The sequence below is a fragment of the Talpa europaea genome, assembly GCF_964194135.1.
Source record: "Talpa europaea genome assembly, chromosome: 3".
Classification (NCBI taxonomy): Eukaryota; Metazoa; Chordata; class Mammalia; order Eulipotyphla; family Talpidae; genus Talpa; species Talpa europaea.
Genome location: NC_140069.1, coordinates 24,968,205 through 24,991,162, shown reverse-complemented (window position 1 = coordinate 24,991,162; position 22,958 = coordinate 24,968,205). Strand labels below are relative to the sequence as shown.

General features: G+C 42.0%; 1 protein-coding gene across 1 annotated transcript in view; it reads right to left on the bottom strand.

Moving 5' to 3' along the window:
- The window catches only part of DPYS (dihydropyrimidinase), a gene marked incomplete at both ends in the record, with an annotated part of 72,758 nt that extends 50,725 nt beyond the window's left edge, over positions 1–22,033 (bottom strand). Inside the window, 4 exons of the mRNA XM_084229762.1 lie at positions 5,733–5,922; positions 8,094–8,273; positions 12,397–12,555; positions 21,770–22,033. Coding sequence (XP_084085888.1) covers positions 5,733–5,922; positions 8,094–8,273; positions 12,397–12,555; positions 21,770–22,033 — 793 coding nt within the window. The remainder of the gene's footprint in view (positions 1–5,732; positions 5,923–8,093; positions 8,274–12,396; positions 12,556–21,769) is intronic.
- Positions 22,034–22,958: the final 925 nt, after the last annotated feature.

The window sequence follows — 22,958 nt, the reverse complement described above, 5'->3', positions numbered from 1 at the left end:
AAAGGTTTTCTTGGAAATAAATATATGATTTATCCAAACAAAAATGTACTCAAAATTCAGGAGAAGTAAATGAAACTACTTCCTAAAATGTAGAGCTAAATTTAAAGTGCTTTTTCTGTGCCAAATCACATTACTACTATATTTATTAATATGATTAAAAAACAAAATGCAATGAAAATAGGAAAGGGAAGGACCACTGAATTGGAAGGTCTGGAGGTACCCGAAATTTCCTTAGCCTTTACATTAATTGGGGAATTATCAATTACTCAAGCTTTGTAATTTAAAGTTTCCATGTTTAAATTTAGGCAAAGACACTTGCTTCTCAAGAACCATTATTAGAATGAAAAAACAAGGGAATGTAAACATTAATAAATTGGCCTTTTGTGGGCCAATTCCAGAGAATGGAGTAGCATCATGGTTTTTTAAAAGATAAAAATAGTTAAAGGACATAAAGGATTAATTCAACAGCTATGATGGGGGAGTTTCAGGAGAAGGAAGGAACAAGAAGGTTAATATGAAGGAAATAACAGAAAACATTTTTCAGAGTCAAAGTTGAATCTTCAGATTGAAATAGGCCTCTGATGACAAAGTTGAATTGTTTAAAGGCCTACTGCTAAATATAATCTTAATGAAATTTGCAGACTTCAAAAATGAAGGGGAAATACAAATATCTTCCAGTTGGTGAAAAAAGTTAGTGACAAAAGGATAAGAATGTTGTTGGCATTTGTCTGCTCAGCAGTAGCACTGGATGCCAGAAGAGAATGAAATGGCACCCTTAAATCCAGAGGAAATGACTCTGAACCTAGAAATCTATGCCTATTCAGGTCTCCAAACAAGTCTGAGGTCAAGGAATCAGAATATTTCCTTAAAAAAAAAAAATTACCTGGGAATATTGTAGATAATTCAAAAAGGGGTAGATAGGGAAACCAAGCTACAGAGCATCCAAGTTAGGGTGCTGTGAAAAGATATGGTGGGGTAGCATCTCACAGCATCCCTGAAGAGCAATTACCAAAAATAAAACAAAATCAGAAGTTTCTCCTTCTCAAAAGAATCCCTGCAAGAAATTCTTACAGGGACCTGATTCTATTCAATAGATGTAATGAAGAGCTGGGAAATCGTCATGATATGGTAATGAAGGCACATGTTTCTTTGCTGAACCTATTTTTAAAAGAGCTCATTGGAAAAGTTCCAGGAAAAACAAAAAACTTTACAAGGCAATAATGGTCTAAATAGGTAGCAAATTAAAACAAGGTCTGCAGAGATGCTTACTGGAGTACAGGCAAGGAAACCTACTTGACCTTGACACTTGGCAATTGCTCCTCCAAGAGTTAATTTTAATAATATGAGCTTGTGGGGCCTCCCCGATGGCGCAGCGGTGGAGTGCTGGGGTGCGAAGCTGCCTGCAGCCTCTGCAGCACCGGTTTGATCCCTGGCCACCGGGCGAGGGTCCCACATGGCGCGCAGACCTCTCCTGCCACCCGCTGCTCCCATCAGCAGTGTACTTTGTCAGCCTGCCTGCTCTGCTCTCCCCTCTGGCTCTGGTGAATTCTCTCACCCTCCCGTGCTTCTGACTGTACCCAGTGCTTGTATAAATAAATAAATAAACAAATCTTAAAAAAAAAAAATGTGAGCTTGTGCTCACATTGGTGCAAATTATAATATGAATTATTCCAGGGCTCCCTTCTCACTATTTGTTTCTACATAGAATACTTCCACAGTCTAATGTTGTAACAGTTCTAAACTTTAGACTTAATCTATAGACTAAGCATGGAAGACCTACCTATAGTTACAGAGTCAACTGTAAATGCATTATCCCTGTTGGCATAAAGATAATATAGTTGACAGAAGTCAGGAGAAGTCAAAGAAGATAATGCAGGATCTCTAAATTCCTTTTTGACCTAGTAGAGAATGAAGAGATACCACTAAAAATAATAGTATGAACCATACAAACCAAAGTACATTATTCAAGGTGACAGTTACCATTCACGAGACTGAGGAGGTGAGAGGTAAGATTTACATGAGCTAATATATCTATTATCATAGTTGGGGAATTGAGATCTACTCTCAAAAATTTTAAGTCACTACCTATAAACTAATGGTTGAGAATTTTGAGGCAATCACCAAACTAAAAGCTAGATATGGCTAAAAATGGATGGTTCCAAAGACTGAGCAGAGGGAATTAGAAGATATCTACTTTCATTTAATACATTCTTTATCACTTCCATTCCTGACATGTGTTCCTTTTAAAAATGATAAAAAAAAATAACATGTTGATAAAGTTTTATATCAGTGTCTTAAATGGAAGGCTAAAAAAAAACCCCAATTAAGTATAAGTTTGATACCATCATCCCCTACTTCCTCAAGCTGATTTTTTGAATGGAGTAGAGAGTAATGGGCAAAAATAGGGCTTTGTTGACCATCTGGACCTGAGCTTGAATTCCAGGTTTAGCATTAGTAGAATGTCTTGGGCTTAATTTACCAAACTTTCTCAAGCCTCAATTTCATTAGTCACAAAACAGCGATAAAATTTGGCTTGAAATATTGTTATGACAATTTAAAAAGATAATGTATATTACAATACATTGATGAGATAATATATACTGAAACCTGAAATGAGATAAGATATATTAAAAGATGAGCCAGGTACATATTAAGCACTCAACAAACAATGTTCATTGTTATAATCATTAACCCTCATGTTGCTCTCTTTTGGGTATGTAGTTGGCAGCTCAACTGTAAAATCAAACGTAATAGCATTGTATTTCTAAGCTACTACAATAGAGACAATTAACAATAAGATACCTTTTGTGTCTCATGGAGCTGCGATTCTCAAACTTTAATATGCATATGAATCACCTGGAACTTTATGCACATTCTATTCAGTACATCTGGGATGGGATCCAAGGCTCTGCATTTCTAACAAGCTCTCAGTGGATGTTCATGCTGCATTCTAGGGACCACACTGAGTGGCAGAGTCCTAGGGATAAAATGAGCTGGCTGAGGCATTTACAGATAGGAAGCATTCATATTATAGATCTGGAGGACTGAATTGCTTCTTATTTAAATCATCTAACAGTGAATAGATTTGTATTTTTCTTTTATGTTCAGAAATTAAGTTAGGTAATAAATGAGTGCATTAAGGGTAGTGGAATTTTCTGTAAAATGTCAGTATCCTCCACCAGCCCTCCTTGCTCCATCCTCCCCAGGGATCTGCCCTTGGATTTGCTGACTCCTTCACCATGTTTCTACTGGGTCACATGAGAGGAATCAAATGTTGGGGTGGGAAATTGCTCATGCTAATTTATTCCAGAAGTTTGCTGCCTCTTTGACACTCATGCATTAGAGTATTTTCACAAGTACTATTATAATAAGTCTGACTCAACTAGAACATTTGGGGTGACATTTAAACATTTAACATTCCATATTTACAGTCCCTTTAGAAAGGAATTTAGCAATATCCAAAAAGGATACATGCATTTACTCTGACCCAGCAATCCCATATCTAGGGTCTTCTGTTCTGTGAATATCCTGCAGAAGAATAACGGTGTCTGAAAGCTGCCCATGCCTTACTCCCCCTAACTGAATATGTCACCCTACCTGGCAAAAGAGATCACACCGATATGATGAAATTAAGGACCTTGAGTTAGAGGCATTAACATGGATCAATCAGATAAACTCAATGTGACTCAAGGGTCCAGAAGTGAGAGGCAGAAGGGAAGGTCAGAATAATACAATTCTCTCTGCCACCATTGGTGACTTCGAAGGTAGAGAAAGGGGACATGAGTCAAAGAATGTGGGTAGTTTCTGGGGGCTGAAAAGGCAAAAGGAAGGGGGTTCTCTTTTGCAGCCTCAGGAAGGAACATAGTCCTGCCAGCACCTTGGTTTGAAACCAGCTTAAGACCCATTTCAGACTTCTAACCTCCAGATCTGTAAGATAATAAATTGGTACTGTTTTAAATGACTAACTTTGTGGTAATTTATTAGAGCAGCAACAGAAAACTAATGCACCTTCCATATAGGAACTAGCATAGGCATCAGGTCATCACTGTGGTTTCATTTGTTATGAAGATTGGAAAAAGAAAAATTCCTCACTTATATGAGGAATGTAGGGAAACCAAATAAAGGATCAGGAAAAAATAATTATAATAAATTAAAAAATTAAAATTAACAGGCAACTATGAATCAGAGACATCTGCGGGGGAGGAGTAGGGAGAGGGATCAAAATCAGAGGGAAGAGCGCAAGGGACTATGGTGATGGTGCACAGGTGAACTGGTGGTGGGAATTTTACAGGGACTGCACCTGAGAGGTACAAAAAAGAATATACTGGAAACAACCCAAAAGTCCATCAGTAGGGGGCCAGTTGAATAGAGTGGTATGTTCTGCACCTGTAAAAAAGAACAAGGAAACTCTATACCGATAGAAGCTGACCTTTGGAACATATTTTCATGTAGGAAAAAGAAAAGGCATGATATAGAAGCTTACCTATAGTATTTTATCTTTTGTGTATGAAAGAGAGGGCATAACATACAGCCTTCTTGTTTTGTAAAGATAAACACTGTAGATGTAGGACAGAAATACAGTGATACAAAAATTACCTATAGAGAGTGGAATAAAGGAACTAGAGAATGAGGTAAGACTTTTCAGACAATATATTTTTTATATATAATTTTGACTTGTTGCATGGAAATAGTCCATCTTCAAAAATTAAAAATTAATTTACAAATAATTTAAAAGAAAATTTAAATGCCCACACTTCCATTTAATAGCTCAAACTGTAACTTGCATTCTAAAACCTTCCCTAAGCTTTTACACAGCTCCTCATGGAATTCTATCCAAATTCAAAATAAATACCCAAGATCGAGTAACCGCTTCCTGACAGAACTGTCAAAATTGTAGTTTGCTGCTGGGTAATGATGGGCCATTTCTGCTGATTTTGTGGTTTCTAAAATCATATTCTGACATTATGGACCTGACTGACAGGCTATACGGCATGATGCATGAATTATAAAGCAAATAATAGAATAACTGATTCCATAGGGTTGACAACAGAGACATCTAGTGGCCAGAAACAAATACTACAACTTTAAAACTGCAGTATTTCCCTTTTGAAATACTGCCTCTTTCTAGACCGAAATTCTGTTCTAGCTGAGGAAAATTAATCAGAAATGGTTGGTAGTAAGACAATTTGGGATTAAAAAAACCTTTCCAAATATGAACATAATTGTCATAAAATACTGTTTGGACAATTACTTCAATTACTCCAACACCCAAGTTGTAGTCAGATAGATCAATTCAATTCTAAAGAAATTCGTTAAGCACCTATTATGTACCTGCGCCACCCTGACTCACGTGTGGTGAGAATTATAGAGATTATCCCTAAAATCCAGAGAAAATTCTTTGAAGCTCACGGGAGAGTTTGCATTTAACCATCAGATTAAAAGGTGGGCCGCCCTGATGTTAAGGGTGGGGACTACTAGCAGCAAGGAAATGTTCTAAGGATGTGAAAGAAGCAAGCTGAAAGGAGAGAAGCAGGCATGAACATGAAAAGGAGGGCAAAAATAAACATGTAAAGAGATAGAATGAAACAGAAAGCTAATAAAAGGGAAGTAAGAAAAGCTGTAGAAATTCATAGGCAACTAGATTCTTACAAGCCCAAGCAGAGGCTGCATCAATTTTACCTTACTCTTTAGCTCATTCTGACTTAAAAGTGAGTGTAGCATTCAGGAATTACCATCTCTCCTTGCATCTGCAACCACCTTGGCAGCTGACTTGCTCATCACATGCACAACGTAGAGTGGGCAGTTGGCAGCACTGGCTATGGTGACAGCTCTCTGCGTGGCCTCTGCCTCCACGGCTTCTGGGCGGCACATCTCATGGCCCTCGGGGCCTGTTATTCCCAATGCCAACATCTTCTTTGTTCCCTAAAAACAGCAACAGAAACACCCACTTAATTAAGGAAGCTTTACTAATGCTGACGATGGTCATCGTTACTAATGGTAACCACGGTCCATCGAAACCCAGCAGCAAACTGCAATTTTGACAGTTGTCAGGAAGCACTTACTCGATCCTGGGTATTTATTTTGAATTTGGATAGAATTCCATGAGGAGCTGTGTAAAAGCTTAGGGAAGGTTTTAGAATGCAAGTTACAGTTTGAGCTATTAAATGGAAGTGTGGGCATTTAAATTTTCTTTTAAATTATTTGTAAATTAATTTTTAATTTTTGAAGATGGACTATTTCCATGCAACAAAAGTCAGAATCATATATTTTATTGTGAAGTATAATAAATACACTGCCATAGATCTCTTAGGTGAAAGAGAGAGAGAGAGAGAATGAGAGAGAGAGAGAGAGAGAGCGCGTGCGCGTGCGTGCGCACGTGCTCAAACACAGTATGTGTATTTGATTAAAAGTAACTATTTCAGGCCTCCTGGTGGCGCAAGGAATTAAGCACTGCACTATGAAGCAATCTGCAGCCTCTGTAGCAAGAGTTCAATCCCCTGCCTACCAGGGAGCAACCCACATGGCACTGCTCCCCTCAGCAGTGTATTTCAGTCTGCCTGCCTGTTCTGCTCCCCACTCTGACTCTGGTGAATCTTCTCACCCCCTGCATCTCTAGCCTGTACCCCAGATCTTGTATGCATGAATACAATATTGTATGTCAGTTTTCCATATATATTAAATTATATAATTTATATACAATTATATAATTTATATACAATTGTATAATTTATCTATAAATTATAAACTTCTAATTTTTATAAGTTAAACCATATAATTGAATTATTTTGATTGAAAAGATCAAAATGATGAGGTTAGTTGTAATCACATTCTTTAAAAAGCAGTATGTGTTGAAGAGTCATGATTGGTTCAGAACAGTTTTATTTATTTTTTTATAGAGGCATGTTTTATTTATTTATTTGTTTGTTTTGTTTATACATGCACTGGGTACAGTCAGAAGCATGGGAGGGTGAGAGAATTCACCAGAGCAGGGAGCAGAACAGGCAGAAGGACTGAAGTACACTGCTGAGGGGAGCAGTGGGCGGCAGGAGAGGTCTGCGCGCCATGTGGGACCCTCCTCTGGTGGCCGGGGAGCAGCCGGGGATCGAACCAGCGATGCAGAGGCCTCAGGCAGCTTCGCAACCCAGCACTCAACCGCTGCGCCACCGGGGAGGCCCCCAGAACAGTTTTATAGAAAGGATTCTAATCCCCAACATTAGAATCTTGCTGAAATTATTATATTAAATCATGTAATGAGCTTCATATTTCACTGAATCACAGTTTTCATGTCTCCTCTCCCAGCCCTCCAACTGATATTGGACCAGCTATGTCCCCTCTCTAAAGTTTTATTTCTTCCTTATGAAAAGAAAAGGAAGTCAAGACTCAGACTGGAAAAATGACTTGTCACCCAGCGAGGAAGTGGAAGACTCAATTTTAAACTCTGGTCTGTTTGGGTTTACAGCTCATCTCTCTTCTCATTATCCCCTCTGCCTCTTGGCCACTGAGCCTCAATCTCACTGCCTTTAATGGGAACTGAGCCTAGGGAGAGAAAACATCAGCTAATAAAAAGGGTAAGAGACAGCTCTTTAAATCTTGCAGATGGTATACCCTTCAGGCACCTATAATGAAACTAACATGAGAGATAAATATCATCCAGATTCCTCCAGAGCACTTTTTAATACCTGGTTTCTGAAAAGAGTGGGGCTGTGAACAGCTTCCCAACACGATGCTGATGACATCAATTATGCTGCTGTTCGCATGTTGGTATTCTGAACCAGCAGCCTGAGCTACCAAAAAACAGCACTGGGATATACAAAGTATTTGCATTTTATAATAATACATGATTGAGATCTAATAGCTGGTTTGAAAACAGGAAATCCTTATTCCAATGCAAATACTGCCCAGATGAAACTAGAACAGGGACTTAAGTAAATCGAGTCAAGTGTTTCCACGCCAGGCCACAGAAAATGTGTTTATTCCAATGCAATTAGTGAGTTTGCCTGCTAGGACTGACAGGTAAACTCTTAAGTGATGGACCATCTCTTAAGTGATGGCTGTTTTCATTTCTGTAGGAGCTTTGGAATGCCCATGCTTACCTCTACAATTAGGTCTCCGTTTTCTGCGTGGACCTGAGCGATCGCTCCAATCTCTTTGCACTGAGAGAAGGCCGCATACAGCTCCTGGTCCCCTATCATGTACACATCTTTATAGGCCATAAACATTTTGAAAGAGTTTACACCTTTATCTTGGGTAAGGATTTTCATTTCTTCTTTAACCTACAAGAGAACAACAACAACAAAATATCACTCTTTAAATGGTAATTTCAAGATTCTCCAAAATGTTGTATTTAGAAGAGAATAAAGTAAAAGACAATGTAGGGTAAAGAGAATGTCAGGCTTTTCTGCCCTTCCGCCATCAGGAGAGATGATGGATCCTTGTCCTGAATGCATGCCTGATGGCGGGCACCTGGAATAGGGTGTGGGCATAGGTAGATGGGATTCAGCTGAGCTAAGACTGTGCTTTTAAGGGCGGCGTCAGGGGGGGACGCCAGCAGCAGCAGCAGCAGCCGAAACCAAAGCCGAAGCCGAAAGAGAAGCCGAGAAGCAGCAGAACGAACACTAGAGAGCCCAGATAGAGTGAGGACTTGCTGGGGGCTGGGAGGCCTGCCAGCCTCCCGGCCCCCCAGCACCCCTGCCTGCCATATGCCTGGTGAACCCCAAATAAAAAACCTGCAAAACCACTGAGGACTCTGACTCCTCCTTTACCCGGTCTGCATGGGATCAGAAAACCTGCACTGTGACCGTTCTTGCCTTTACAGACAACAATCTAATTCCCAAGAAATGCAATTAAGAACTTGATCTTTCTCCCAGATTAGACCTCATTTCATTTGATGAGTTGCTGCTGCTATAACTTTTAAATTGTGCAATAGTTTTCTCTAAGTATTTAATTTCTATACTTGGGTATAAAATTCTCAGCATCTATCTACTGCCATGAGGAAATTATTCTTGAGAATGGAAAAAAAGCCATTTGGTAGCAACAGAAGCAATGTCTCTAGAAGCAATCGAGGCTAATGAGAGATAAGGATCAGACTTTAAGGATGACTTCTTAGGCAAAACACATGATGCAAATTGACCCAATTGGCATCTCCTAGGAGGGGAGAGACCCCTGCACCTATCAAAATCCTCAGGGCCTTCAGATTGCCAAAGGCAAGGGGAAAGCTCAGATCAAAACTATCTTAATAATGGCCCCTGTATGTCCAATTCAATTCTCAACAAGAGCTAAAATTTCAAAGGAAAAATCAGAAGATATGACTAAATCAAACTGTCAGAACTTCTATAGGTTAAAACACACAAAGGCATATACTAAAAGGCAAAAATATAAAGAAATAAAAATATGTAACAGGTATAAAACTATTGCTTTTAGTTCATAAAATCTCTTTCACCTTAATAAGGAAACCTAATATTCCAGGTGAAACATTACCAATATTTCAATGGGAACTATAAATGACTATTAAACATGAAAAAAAAGTTAATCTTCCTACTAATTAAAAAGTGCAAAATAACACAATGTCATGTTTTCTATTGAGTCAGCAAAGATCTGAGATGATAGATGCACAGAGTAGGTCTGCAGAACAAAAAAACAGTATTACATATTGAGCTCCCCATTTCCATTGCTGATTAATCCCACACTAGTTTTTCCATAGTTTTCCCTAGGGGGCTGTAGCAGCAGGATGGCACAGAGCAGGACTCTATAATTGGGCAGATGGGTGAAGGAGGAGTCCTGGAGCCCTTGGTGGCTTTACAGGCTTTTATTGGGATTTTACCAGGTACACGGCAGGCAGGGGTGTGTGTGTGTGGGGGCCGGGAGGCTAGTAGGCCTCCTAGCCCCCAGGGAATCTTCACTCTTTCTGGGCTCTCGGGTGTTCTCTCGTGGCCTCTGCTTCTCTGCTGGTTCTCTTCCGTCTCTGGCTTGTTCTCCTTCTGGTCTCTGCTGGCGTCCCCGTGACGCCCTCATAAGCCCAGTCTCTCAGCCCAGGTGCACCCACCTATGCTTGCCCACACCCTACTCCAGGTGCCCGCCATCAGGCATGCATTCAGGACTGCAGGGATCCATCATCAATTCTAATGGTGGGAGAACAGAAAAGCCTGACAATTATTTACCCTACACTACCCTAGACCTATTGTCATGGGCTTATTTGTATTCCTCACCACCACCACCACAAATTCGTATGTTAAAGTCCTAACCCCCAGTAACTCAGAATGTGACCTTTTGGAAACAGGGTTATCCTGGATGTAATTAACTAAGATGAGGTCATGGAGTGGGCCCTGATTGCTGTCTTTCTGAAGAGGGGAAATTTAGAGAGATATGCACCACGTGAGCACCAGGTGAAGATTCTGGTGATGATTTGATAAATCAGGAAACACCAAAGATGGTCAGAAGACTACCAAAACCTTCTCTACTGAGAAGCATGCAGCCGATTCACCCTCCTGGCACTCAGAAGAAACCAACTCTGCCAAAACCTTGATCTTGGACTTCTAACCAAGATGATGAGAAAATAAATTCTGTTGTTTAAGCAACCCTGAAGGTGGTCCTTTGTTACTGCAGCCATAGTCTGCGTTTTAACATTCATCGGATTTACTCATTGTTTATTAAAGTGTGAGTGGCGCTGGTAACAGCAATTATCATCATCTTTAATTTATCTTAATAAAATAAGAGAGACAGGAGAAGAGCAAAGGAGGAAAAAAAGCCCTAAAAGCAAGAAGAGATCAGATGCATCAGTTCTTATGGCATTTTTAGAGAAAAATTAACTTTACCTGTGGACTATAAACCTTGCTATTATGTTTGCTGAAATACCTGTTAAAGATTTATTTCTTGTTGTATATTCACTCGGCTTATAAAACCCAACTTTGGTGGGGGGGGGTGTGTGCAAACATAACGTTACACAGTCACTTCAAACAAATCTTCCTGAATTAAGTCCAGTGTGGAAACATGTTGACTGAAATCACGAGTAAAAATTGCTCCCATGTTACAGGTACATTTTTACAGGGAGAGATGAACATACCGTAACATCTGTCAAAATTGTCTTTTCTACCCAAACCAGGTTATCATTTCTACTATAGCAGAAAATTAGTTTTAGGTCTTTTACGAAATGACCCCACCAGGTCCAGGAGGGGCACACGTAGCTGGGACAAGGCCTTGAAAACCTTCCCAATCTGTCCCTTCCTTTGTCTTGCAGCACATATTGAACGTTTTGAATTGAAATGCTAACATGTGGAAAAATACTGTCTAAAACAGTTTGCTGACGTTGAAGTAGAGAGAGAACAGTACTGTTTAAAATTACATTTAAAATATTTACAATTCATGAATTAAATAGCAGTGAACACTATTGAGATTGAGTATGAAGGATTTATCCTATCGTCTTTATATGCTTTAATTTTTGTTTTTAAAATGGGTAATATTTCGGGCCTCCCCTGGTGGTGCAGGCGGCTGAGTGCTGCTCTGTGAAGCTGCCCGCAGCCTCTGCAGCGCCGGTTCATTCCTGGCCAGCAGCGAGGGTTCCACATGGTGTGGCAGATCTCTCCTGTCACGCCCGCTGCTCCCCTCAGCAGTGTATTTCGTCGGTGTAGGGTAAGGTAAAAAGTATCGGGCTTTTTTGCCCTCCCGCCATCAGGATAGATGATGGATCCTTGCGGTCCTGAATGCATGCCTGATGGCGGGCACCTGCAGTAGGGTGTGGGCATAGGTAGATGGGATTCACCTGGGCTAAGACTGGACTTTTAAGGGCGGCATCATGGGGACGCCAGCAGAAGCAGGAGAGCAGAGGAGCAGAGAAGCACAGAGAACATGTGAGAAAGTCGGAGAGCCCAGGAAGAGTAAAGACTTTCTGGGGGGCTGGGAGGCTGGCAGCCTACCTGCCCTGGCACCCCTACCTGCCATATACCCGGTAAATCCCAATAAAAGCCTGCAAAAGCCACCAAGGACTCTCTAGGACTCCTTCTTTACCCTGTCTGCTGGATCAGAAAACCTGCTCAGTATCTTCCTGACCCTTACAATCAGTCTGCCTGTTCTGTTCCCCGCTCTGTCTCTGGTGAATCCTCTCACCCTCCTGTGCATCTGGCCTGTACCCTGGTTCTTGTATAAATAAATAAAATAAATCTTTTTAAAAAAGGATAATATTTCACAGGATTCAAAATTCAAAAGGTACAAGAGAATATGCAATGAAATGTCAGGAGGGAATTTTGACTCTGACTTCCAGTCATCCAGGAAGCATCCAGGACTCTGACTTCCAGTCATCCAGGAAGTTACCAGTGTCTTAGGTGTTGGTATTATCCTTTTTTTGGATCTAGTACAGAGCAAGGGCACAGGGACTAAATGAAGAGATGGGAGCAGGTAGCTCACCTGGTCACTCCACCATGTCACGGCCACGTGGAGGCTATAGTCACAACAGACTTTGGGGTCAGCCCAGCCCCTCCAGGTGTCGAAGGCCTTGATGAGGGAGCCGCCTTTCTGAGGAATGGCGAAGTCAATGATCATGGTGGTGCCTCCTGCCAGGGCAGCCTGGAATCATAAGACGGTTTCAACAGGTTCAGTCATCCATTTCCTAGTAGGTCATTTATCTCCTTGAATAACACACACTGGCAAGCACGTAGGTAAACCTGGCATGTCCAGGAAACCACAAAGATGCTGCCCATTTAAAGGGAAGCATAAATAGACTTTCCTGAAATTAAACTTGGGGTCTTAAAGCTTCTAGAACTGCTTCTATAAAAAGAATGCCTGTCTGATGAAAAGAAAATGGTTACAAAGAGAAACCAAAATGGAAAAGTAGGGAAAATTCAAAACATTTGCACCTTAAGAAAATGCTCTTCATTTATTTTGAAATCCCAATCCCTGAGAGTGGGTCTTGGTGGTTGTGTTTCTAGTGCCCTGGGATCCAGGAATCCTGGCAGACTCACGTGATTCCTGTCCCTTTATTCCCCACAGCAACTGATGACCCCTTAGTCTTTCCTTACTTCCTCTCTGTCCCCCTACTCCATTCCCTCTGCTCCCGTCTTAGTTTAGACTCTTGTCATCCTTCCCCTCGATCTTCACGCCTCCAGTTTTGACCCCACTCCTGCCAACACAAGCCCCTCATTGTACTAGAAGGCACTACACAATGCAAACGTGACCACTTGACTCTATATGTTAGAACCAAATGCTTCTCACTGCCTCTGGAATGAAGTTTAATTTTCTTTACATGATCTATAAGGCTCCCTGAATCTGCCTCAACTCTTATATTCTCCTTGGTGTGGGAGCAGTCTCCCCAAAAAGGTCAGACAGGTTTTTCTCAGGTATGTCCAGAGGAGGCCCCTTGTCACCTTGGCATAGAAACTGAGGTCAGTGGAAGCCCTGTGAGCCTCAGGAGGCCTATGACCAGTGCTGAATGAATGCGGATTGTTCCATGGTACCAGCCATGAAGGTCCTGATGGCTAGAAAAATCCTCTCTCCCGGCTTAAGTCCTGGATCCTTCCCTAATCCGGGAAGAGTTGGAATGCTAAGCTTGGTCCCTTTTCCTAATCAGAGAAGCAATCACTGTTCCCTTTTTTATGACCTTAGAGAATGAAGGGTCTCATCCACTTGTAGGGTTATCAGTGAACACGACCTCCATGTCTAAGAATCTCATCTCTACTCTCAAAGTATGAGGGAACTTCTAATCTGTCATGTAAAGTAACCCCTTCTCCCACCTTCTTGATGCCCCAGGTCCCTAAATGCAGGATTAACATTCCTGGTCCACTCCATTATTCTCTAGAACTTACAGGCACATATATTCTCTGTAAGTATGTTATTAAATTGATTGTGTTTCCATTGCTAACCCTTGCTCATCTGATGCTGTTTTGATTATTCATCCTGGCCTGAGAACTAAGAGGGGAGCGGGACCATTTCTTTTGCACCCTGACATTGAACTAGATTATATTACATTATGAATAGTTTAAAAACTAAGTTCCTTAGTCAAGGGTCTTTGAATAATTATTGAAGTTGATTTTATTTAAACTACAATCACAAGGTGTTAATATGTTGTTAACTACTGTGCTCAGGCAACCCGGGTACAGAAAACAAACACAGGCAGAGCGATAACTAGGTTCGTAACTAGGGCCGTGGCGAAGGATTTGAGGGAAGACTCGTAACTTCCACCCTCCCGTGCTCTCTCCCTCCTCCCTAGATCCTCCTCTACCCTCCCTCTTCCCGCCTCCAACCCTTCCTCTCCTCTCTCCTCCCCTCCATTTCTTCTCCCTCCCTTAATCTTCTCACCTTCTTCTTAAAGTGTCTTCCCAGTGTGACACTGAACACAGCCATCCCTTGGGGATGAGGGACATTTTTTTCTACTAGTAAATACTGTTAATTAAAGTGGTAGAAAAAAGCACTTTTAAAATATCTACTGAAGGCCTCCCTGGTGGCGCAGCGGTTGAGCGCTGGGTTGCGAAGCTGCCCGCGGCCTCTGCGGCGCCAGTTCGATCCCCGGCTGCTCCCCGGCCACCAGAGGAGGGTCCCACATGGCGCGCAGACCTCTCCTGCCGCCCGCTGCTCCCCTCAGCAGTGTGCTTCGGTCCTTCTGCCTGCTCTGCTCCCCGCTCTGACTCTGGTGAATTCTCTCACCCTCCTGCGCTTCTGACTGTACTCAGTGCTTGTATAAACAAACAAACAAATAAATAAAACATGCCTCTATTAATAAATAAATAAATAAATAAAATGTCTACTGAACTAGAAAATCGATTTTTTTTCTTTTTCCAGGGGAGAACAGGAACGCAGTCCCCCTCCCCCCCCCAAATTGAGTTTCCCACATTTGGAGAAATCACAGGGGTCAGCACATCCGAGTGCAGTGGATAAGCCTCACCCTGGGAAAACCACCCTTGTGATCCTGGTATCGCTCCTGTCAGGTAAGTATGAAAATCAAGCCGAAAGAACGTGTCTTCCCGTTCTTCCACATGAAAGACCTGCCGCATGCAGCATGTAGGGCAACTAGATACAGTGCTGGGGGGACACACACCACTTAGAATGAACCAGGAGCAGAAGAGAAGCCACGGTTCTTTGTTTCTTCTTGTTATGTTTCTTCTCACACTCCCTTCTCTCTAGTCTTCAAAATGCGGATAAATTTAGAGAAGCTCCAGGGAGCGGGTAAGGAGAGCTCGGGCCAGTAAGGACAAAAGGATGAGACACTGTGTCCACCTTTTCCCAAGCCCTGGGCATTAGCCACTTGCGACAGGGGGCGCAGAAAAGCCCCTGAGCCCTGGGGAGCACCCATGGGCTCTGCTGGGCCCCAGCCTCCTCTGGGAGCCTTTTCTTCCTCTTGCCTCTTTTTTTTTTTTTTTTTGTGGGCCCCTCGCCGGTGGCCGGGGAACGAACCGGCGCCGCAGAGGCTGCGGACAGCCTGGCAACCCAGAGCACAACCGCTGCGCCACCAGGGGAGGCCCTCCTCTTGCCTCTTAAGGACTCTTTGGTCACCAGAGCCCTCCGGCTCCCAACATTATTTCAGATTCCTGAATAGTAGCTCAAGCTCTGAAATGTTTCCTTCTTTCCACAGGGTCTAAGGAGCCACGGCTGTAGGTCTGTAATCCCAATGGGAGTGGACCCCCAGACTCACTTATCAACATTCATTAGGATTTACCGAACATTCGAGGAATGAAGAGAAGAAGGTAGGTGAATTTTTTTCATATTTCTACATGAAACCTAATTGTTTTCTCTTTGTTTTTGCTGATTGTCTTTGCTCTACTTTTATTTGTCAGTTAGCCAAACAAAATACATTTACCTTTTCTGATCTTGGCTCATAAATCAATCCCTTCAGCTCCTAATTATTTTGGCTGTTCTCCCTTGAAAACCTTCCAATTTATCTAAAACTTGCTTTTTGGGGAAGAAGAACACATGCTATCTCAGGGCAAATGCGATGGGACAAAAATAGAGAGAAACTTTAACCAACAGTGAGTCACAATATTACATACATAACACAGATTTTAGTTCAGAATGTATTAGATCGTAAGTCATGATTCAAAACATCCCTGGCATTTTATTCCTTTTCATAGTGTCACTGGATTTTCATGTCTAAGCTCATGTTGGGACAAGTGACTATGCTGCACTAAAATCAATTGCAGGACTTGCTCAACACAAGTAAAACAAAAAAGAAATTCAACAGTACATTGGAGTCTTATGGAGAAAATCACTTGGCTGACTTTTTATCTTTCTGTCTTCAAAACTTCATGATCCCAATTTGTGTTCCAACTCCAGAAGCACATTCAGCTTTGGAAAGTTGCTCTCCACATGTATCCTCTATGCTTCCCCCTTTGCCTCTCCCAGTTTGAAATATCAACCACACCATCATCCATCGCACAGGGCAAACCTCGAAGAGTCACCCTTGATGCCTAGCTCCTTCTCAACACCCCCAAATCCAATCTCTCAGCAACCCAGGCTGCTGCCCACATATCCCATGTGTCCTTCACCTCCACAGCCCAGTGCTGTCTTCGTCTTCTGACTGGACTAAAGCAGTAGCTGCTTCATTGTCACCAGCCATGCTTGTCACTTCCAATCTTATTGACTTCCCATTGCTCTTAAGATGAAGAAAATACACTATTACACAACCCATAAGGCTCTGCGTGACCTCAACTTTATTGAGCTGCTGAGCTTTCTATTCAGCCACCCCTTTCCCAACCCATTTACCCCACTCCAATGTCATGGATCCCCCTTCTCTTTGGAGAGTTTTGAGTTCCTTTCTACCTCAGAGATAGTTAAGGTGAAGGGGAAATGTTTAATGAACAAGGTGGACTTCAAAGAGCATGCACAATTTAGCAGAAGGGAGAAATGTGTATATGTGCCCAAAAGAGAAACTTAAAAGGATAAGAAGCAAAATGTTAAAATTATGGTGATTTGAGTATAATTTTTGCCTATACTCTTCTGTATTTTCCTTTCTAAGAGGAGCAATTTCTTCCTTCAATTAGTATGTATTGAGTGACTGTATTCCTCCAACATTTTCCTGGATGAGGATTATATATTGTTTCATTAATTTTAAAAATATATTTTAATTGAAGTTCTAACATTTGACTCCATTTCAATATCAGGAAATTTTGACTGCTTTGAGAGAGGCAGTGACTTGCCCAGGGTCACATAGTCAGCCCACACATCTTCTGAAGCCCAGCCTGGAACTCTGGGAAGCAACAGAAAAAGGAATTTGGTTTGCAATCAAGTTTTCTGGAGTGCAGCCCTTCAACAAGGTGAGGACACTCTATAAATACAACCACAAAATTTGTGCTTAATCATATACCTTCTACTACGATATTATAAGTAATCATCTCCATGGCATTTTACCAAAAAGTTCCAGAAAGAAGCATAATTGCCTTTCTCAATAATTTTAAGGACTCTTTGTCCTTTACCAAAAAGTATTCTGTGAATTTTCCCAATTTTTAAAAAAAAATCTCCTGCCAGCTATTGAAGCTGCCAAGGTTTTAATGTGAGTCCACCAATTCCAAGCTGCCCCAGATGTCTGAGTATAAATACATTTATGTATATATATATTTGAATTCTAGTGAGCTCTTGTAATTCATTCTCTTATCACAGGATGTAGTAAAAGCAAAGCCATAATTCCTTCATGTGTATCTATTTGCAATATCCATTCAAATAAAAACTCCCATTGTCTTCCTCATGGACATTGACTTATTGGAAGACCACTTGGTCTTTCTTGTACAGACCACGCAAATAAAAGATGATTTCCTTAAAGCAGGGCATTATTTTAATGAGTTACATCAGATAGAAAGCTTTTGCCTGCAATTAAATAAATCAATGATAGGCTTTGAACCAACCTCTGACATGAGTTAGATTTACAGACTATGTAACCTTCAGTTGACCTACATTTCATTTTTTAAATTGGACCCCATCACAATTGAGTGATCAATAAATAGAATGCCACAGACATTCTCCCTTCTATTTGTCAGATATTATAAATGATCAGCCTGGTGGATACAGAAAGCAAACAGCTATTGGTCTAACCTTTTAAGGACCATCTCCTGAAAGCATGATATATCATTTTTACTTCATAGTAAAAGTATGCTTTTTTTTATACTCACCCCTTTTTGTACCCTAAGAGGTGATGTGGCTATAAATGCATGTATGAATCCTTCACAAATCTAATCTCTGGGTTGTGTATTTATTTTTGATAACCTTGACTGCTTCTAGCCTTGGGAGGGTGACAGACTACTTAATTTCTTAGGGTGACTCTGCTCTATTTATGAGAAAAGCCACTTTCCATTCACAGCTCGTGACCTATGCAGCTCTTTTATCCATCACTGCCATTCTGACAATCTAAACATTAGAAGTTTAGTGAGTTACATCCTGACAATCTAAACATTAGAATTTTTTTCAGAAGGAAGAAAGCCTGGCTGGTAAAAGCTCTCTCTTGCCATGGCAGGGGGTCCTGAATTTGAAAAACATCTTGGCCACTTACTGGGAGTGTGATGTTAGGCAAGTGATTTAAGTTTCAGTTTCCTTAAAAGTAAAAAGCAGAGCGTGGCATCTGGGATTGTTGGAAGGCGATGCACAGCTTAGCGGTTTCCCGCAAACTCTTCATAAAATAAATTTACCTTAATATTAATAGTATTGATAATTTAAATTTAATATTGTTAAATTAAGTAAATAATGAAGTCATTACACTGAGTTGGTTCTAATAGTTTAGCAGTCCATGTAAGGACACCAAAATTTAAACTTGTAAACCTTTCAAGGTAAGAAATCAAAACTGATGGACAACCAATGACAGCCAACTAAGCTTTTCCAAATGAGGCAACTACTAAAGCTACAGCCAATCAAATCATTTCCTGTTTTGCTTCTATCTCTTCCTCATCCAAGTCCTCTCACTCCTGTGGTATAGAGTCTTTCCAATTACGTCTGCTTTGGTGCTGCCTGGCTAGAGTGAATTTTTGCTCAAGGTAAATGAAAAAATGTAATATACTGCAGTTTATCTTTTAACAATATATAATACAACTAACATTTACAGAAGACTTTTTTGCCCCTAGTCCCCAAGTCAGAAATCTTATCAACATTGACTTGAAAATAATTGTGAAAACTCTAGAAAGGAGGAGAACATAACTCCATAAAACCCTCCTTTCAGAATCCAGTCAATACTTGAATGTTCATGTTTATCTTTATTTTCTCATCTGGTTCCCTTTTATGGAGCCCCATCCTTTGCTGTGTCAGGAGTAATTCTCTCCTGGGGTCAAGTCAACCAACTTCAAAGTGGACTTTTGCAATTCAGTCCTTTGTGTGTACTCTTTAATATTCAGCGTAGCTTTATTTATATATTTATTTATTTTTAATTAATTTGTTTTTTTAATAGAGGCATGTTATTTATTTATTTGTTTGTTTATACATGCACTGGGTACAGTCAGAAGCGCGGGAGGGTGAGAGAATTCACCAGACCCAGAGCAGGGAGCAGAACAGGCAGACTGATGAAACACACTACTGAAGGGAGCAGCGGGCGGCAGGAGAGGTCTGCGCGCCATGTGGGACCCTTCTCCGGTGGCCGGAGAGCAGCTGGGGATTGAACCGGTGCCACAGAGGCCGCAGGCAGCTTTGCAACGCAGTGCTCAACCGCTGTGCCACCAGGGAGGCCCAATATTCAGCATAGCTTTAGTCTTTACTAAATCTTCATATTTCTGACCATATGGGTTTCTGCTTAAGACCTGAAACTCATGGGAAAAGGTATTTTGTTTAATGTTTTGGCAAGCTTTATGTATAGAAATGCCTAAAGAGTCAACTGGTGTCAAAATTCTTTCAGATGTTGACAGCACATCCTAATATACTGTAAAAACCTGTTTTCTCAGTGAGGAACTGCAAATCTTTCCACGCTAGGAGACCAGAATGAGTAAGGAACAGACTGAAGACTGAGACTACCTCCCAAGGTCTTGGGACATCACACAGAAAACCTTGAGAAAGGGAGGAATGACCCACTCCCACAACATTCTATCCTCTCTTCTTAGCAGTTTTGTCTGGAACTCTGATGAGAAAAAGGGAAATAAATGTTCAGCTACATGCGCAGAAATGATGCTAGAATGTCTGGTAACTTAGAGTTACTGCCCACCTGGCAGATGAGGTGTTCTTGGAATGCCCTGCCCTCAGCAATGCATTTTGTTAGACATGAGTCTGTTATAACATGAACTGTTTAAACTATAAACACAACAGGTAACAAAATTTTATATGCAGACACACATCCCCTCTCGTATGAACTTACACAATACAATCACAATGATGTAAAATAAATCAATTTGAAAAGCAGAAAGTCCATAACACTGAAACAGTGGTTATTGTTGAATGGGACATTATGGCTATTATTTTTCCTCTTTCTACTTTACTATTTTTTTTCTAATTTTTCTACAATTGTGTATTGCTTTGATATCTGAAAAATTATAAAAGTAAAAATTATAAAAGTATACTTTTATAAAATATAAAAGTATGTTCATTAATATTTAGCAAATTTCACTTTTTAGCTAAAGAGAAAAATGAATATTCAGTTTTCAGAACAGATGATCATCTGACCTACACAAGACTTTGACCATCGCCCTGACAAAGGTTGATAATTAGTAACTGAGAGGAAACTTTCCAAGTGGTGTGAGCAGTCTGGGACAGACTGCTCTCTGGGTCAAATCCTTCCTTTTTCTGTTAAACTTTCTGGTTAATCTTCGATCTGGAAAGGTGGAGGCAGGTAGGGGGATAAGGTGAATAAAACTGCTAGATCAGTAGGATCACCAAACCATGGTCCACTGCTTTGAAAGCCTGTGCAGCCTAAAAACAACACACTTTGCTTCATACAGATCAAGGCAGGGCCCTGCAGGGCAACCTTGCAGTGAAACCTTGCAGCACACCAGGGAGCGAATTGCTTAGGCCTAAGGATATCAGGGCTCTCACTCCGAAGGAGCTATTTCTGCCAATGCAGCCCCCATTCCAGCCTCAAGGAGGTTGTGGGTGGGGTCTCATTGGAGCCCTGGGAGTGAGTTTTAATTTTCTGTTCTGGGTAGGGCTGCCCTGCTCATCTGCTGATCTTGTTTTCAGGAGCTTTGGAGAAATGTTTAAGATTCTTTCCTCAGCATAAGCCTCGGTGGTTTTGTGTTGAGAGAAACCTAAGCCCGTATCACCTGGGGATGGGTGACTGGTCAGCAGTAAAGCAACAGTGTTCAAACAGCAGAATCCCAGTCTGATTTGATGTCCCTCGGGCAAGCAGGTGGAGGAGATGGGCCCAGGTGACCTCAGTGCCAGTGGGAGTGCTAGAAGGCCATTTCTGGAATATTTCTATTCCAAGTCCTCCTTAGTAATTTTCCTACTGGAAGGTGGAACCTCAGTCCCCACCAACCAAAGCTAACTTCGAGTCAGAGCAGTAACTATTAGGTGAGTGGATTTTTCACTTGAAGAATGGGGAGAAATAACCTCCAGTGCTTACTGAAAGCAGATTCTGTTAGATACTAGGGACGATTTGGAGACTCCTCCAGAACACCACTGAAATTAAGGGGTTGGGAGGACAAGATGTAAAGAAATGAGGCAAGACAAGGTGGCCCGGAACTTGTCCTATTTGCCAAAAGGGAAGAATAAGCCAAAGCTGGGGGGCTGCCTCTGAGAAGAGTAGCCTAGAAGAGAGGAGCTCAGCAGGGGGACTCCCCACCCCCATGTCTCCACCTGCCCACTCAGTCCCTCTGCGGCCAGGCGCCTCCGGCCGGCTCCAAACTCCAGGAGTGGAGGCCTGAGGACCCCGAGGGGCTCCCCAGGGCGGTACCTTGGTGCCTTGGTGGAAGTCGTCGACGGACTGTGTGCCCATGAAGGGGAACTGCATGTGCGTGTGCGTGTCGATGCCGCCGGGTAGGACCAGCTTGCCCGCGGCGTCTAGGACCCGCAGCCCGGCTGGCGCGCCCCCCGGAGGCAGCAGGTCGCGCCCCAGCGCCCGGATCACCCCGTCCTCCACCAGCACGTCCACCACCTGCGAGGAATCATCGTTGACTACGCGACCCCCGCGGATCAAAAGCCGCGTCGGCGCTGCCATGGTGAGGGGCGCACGGGCTGCGCCCGGGCTGGCCTGGGCGAGAGGGGTCGCCTTCTTTCAAGGATCCGGAGAACCGTCCCCAATCTCCAGCCGAGGCTACACAGGTCTGGCAAGTCCCAGGGTTTATCAATGGGCCTTGGGGAGCGGGCTCCACCCTCTGGAGTGGGCTGGGCTGGGCTGGGCTGGGCTGGGCCGGCCCTAAAGGCTAGGACAGAGCAGATCGCACAGGACAGATCAAGAGTTCAGAACCCAGATGTTCTGTGGCCCTGAAACCCAATGTACATCCAGGTCTCTGAGTCATCGAAGGGAAAGATCCGGGAGTTAGAAAAATGAGGGATGTTTGTTTTTCTTCACAGGAAAAGCGCTTTGGGGGAAGTAACGCACCTGATGCCTAGGGGTATGTTTGTCTCTTAACTGAGTCTGAGGAGGCGCACAGATCCCCCCAACACCAGAAACAACTGTGAAAATACCCACGAGCTCCAGAGACACTTGATCTGGATTTCCTTTTAAATTTTTAAAAATTACACGATGAACAAATCATCACACAATTCCAGTAATTGGCAGGCAGAGCTTGAAAGGTCACAATGAACTATTTAACCTATTTGAAACTAAAATGATTAAGTAGCAACTGTGCTCCAGGTTGTAATAATACAACAAGCAAGTTTTTCTTGGAAAAACAGCAAGGGGTGGAACTCTAAGGATCAAGATTTTTGTTCCCAGTTTCCCCATAATAGCAGCTTAGTGGTGCTCAGTGAAATCTTTTATCCTCTTGGTTCCTTAGTTTTTTCATATATAAAACTGGGCAATACTTGGTCTTTCTTTTCAGGTTTACGTTGAGAAATAAAAATGCTGATGGATATGAATGCATTGTAATACAATGGGAAACCCCACACACATGTATTTAACAAACAGTAGTTTTGTAAGG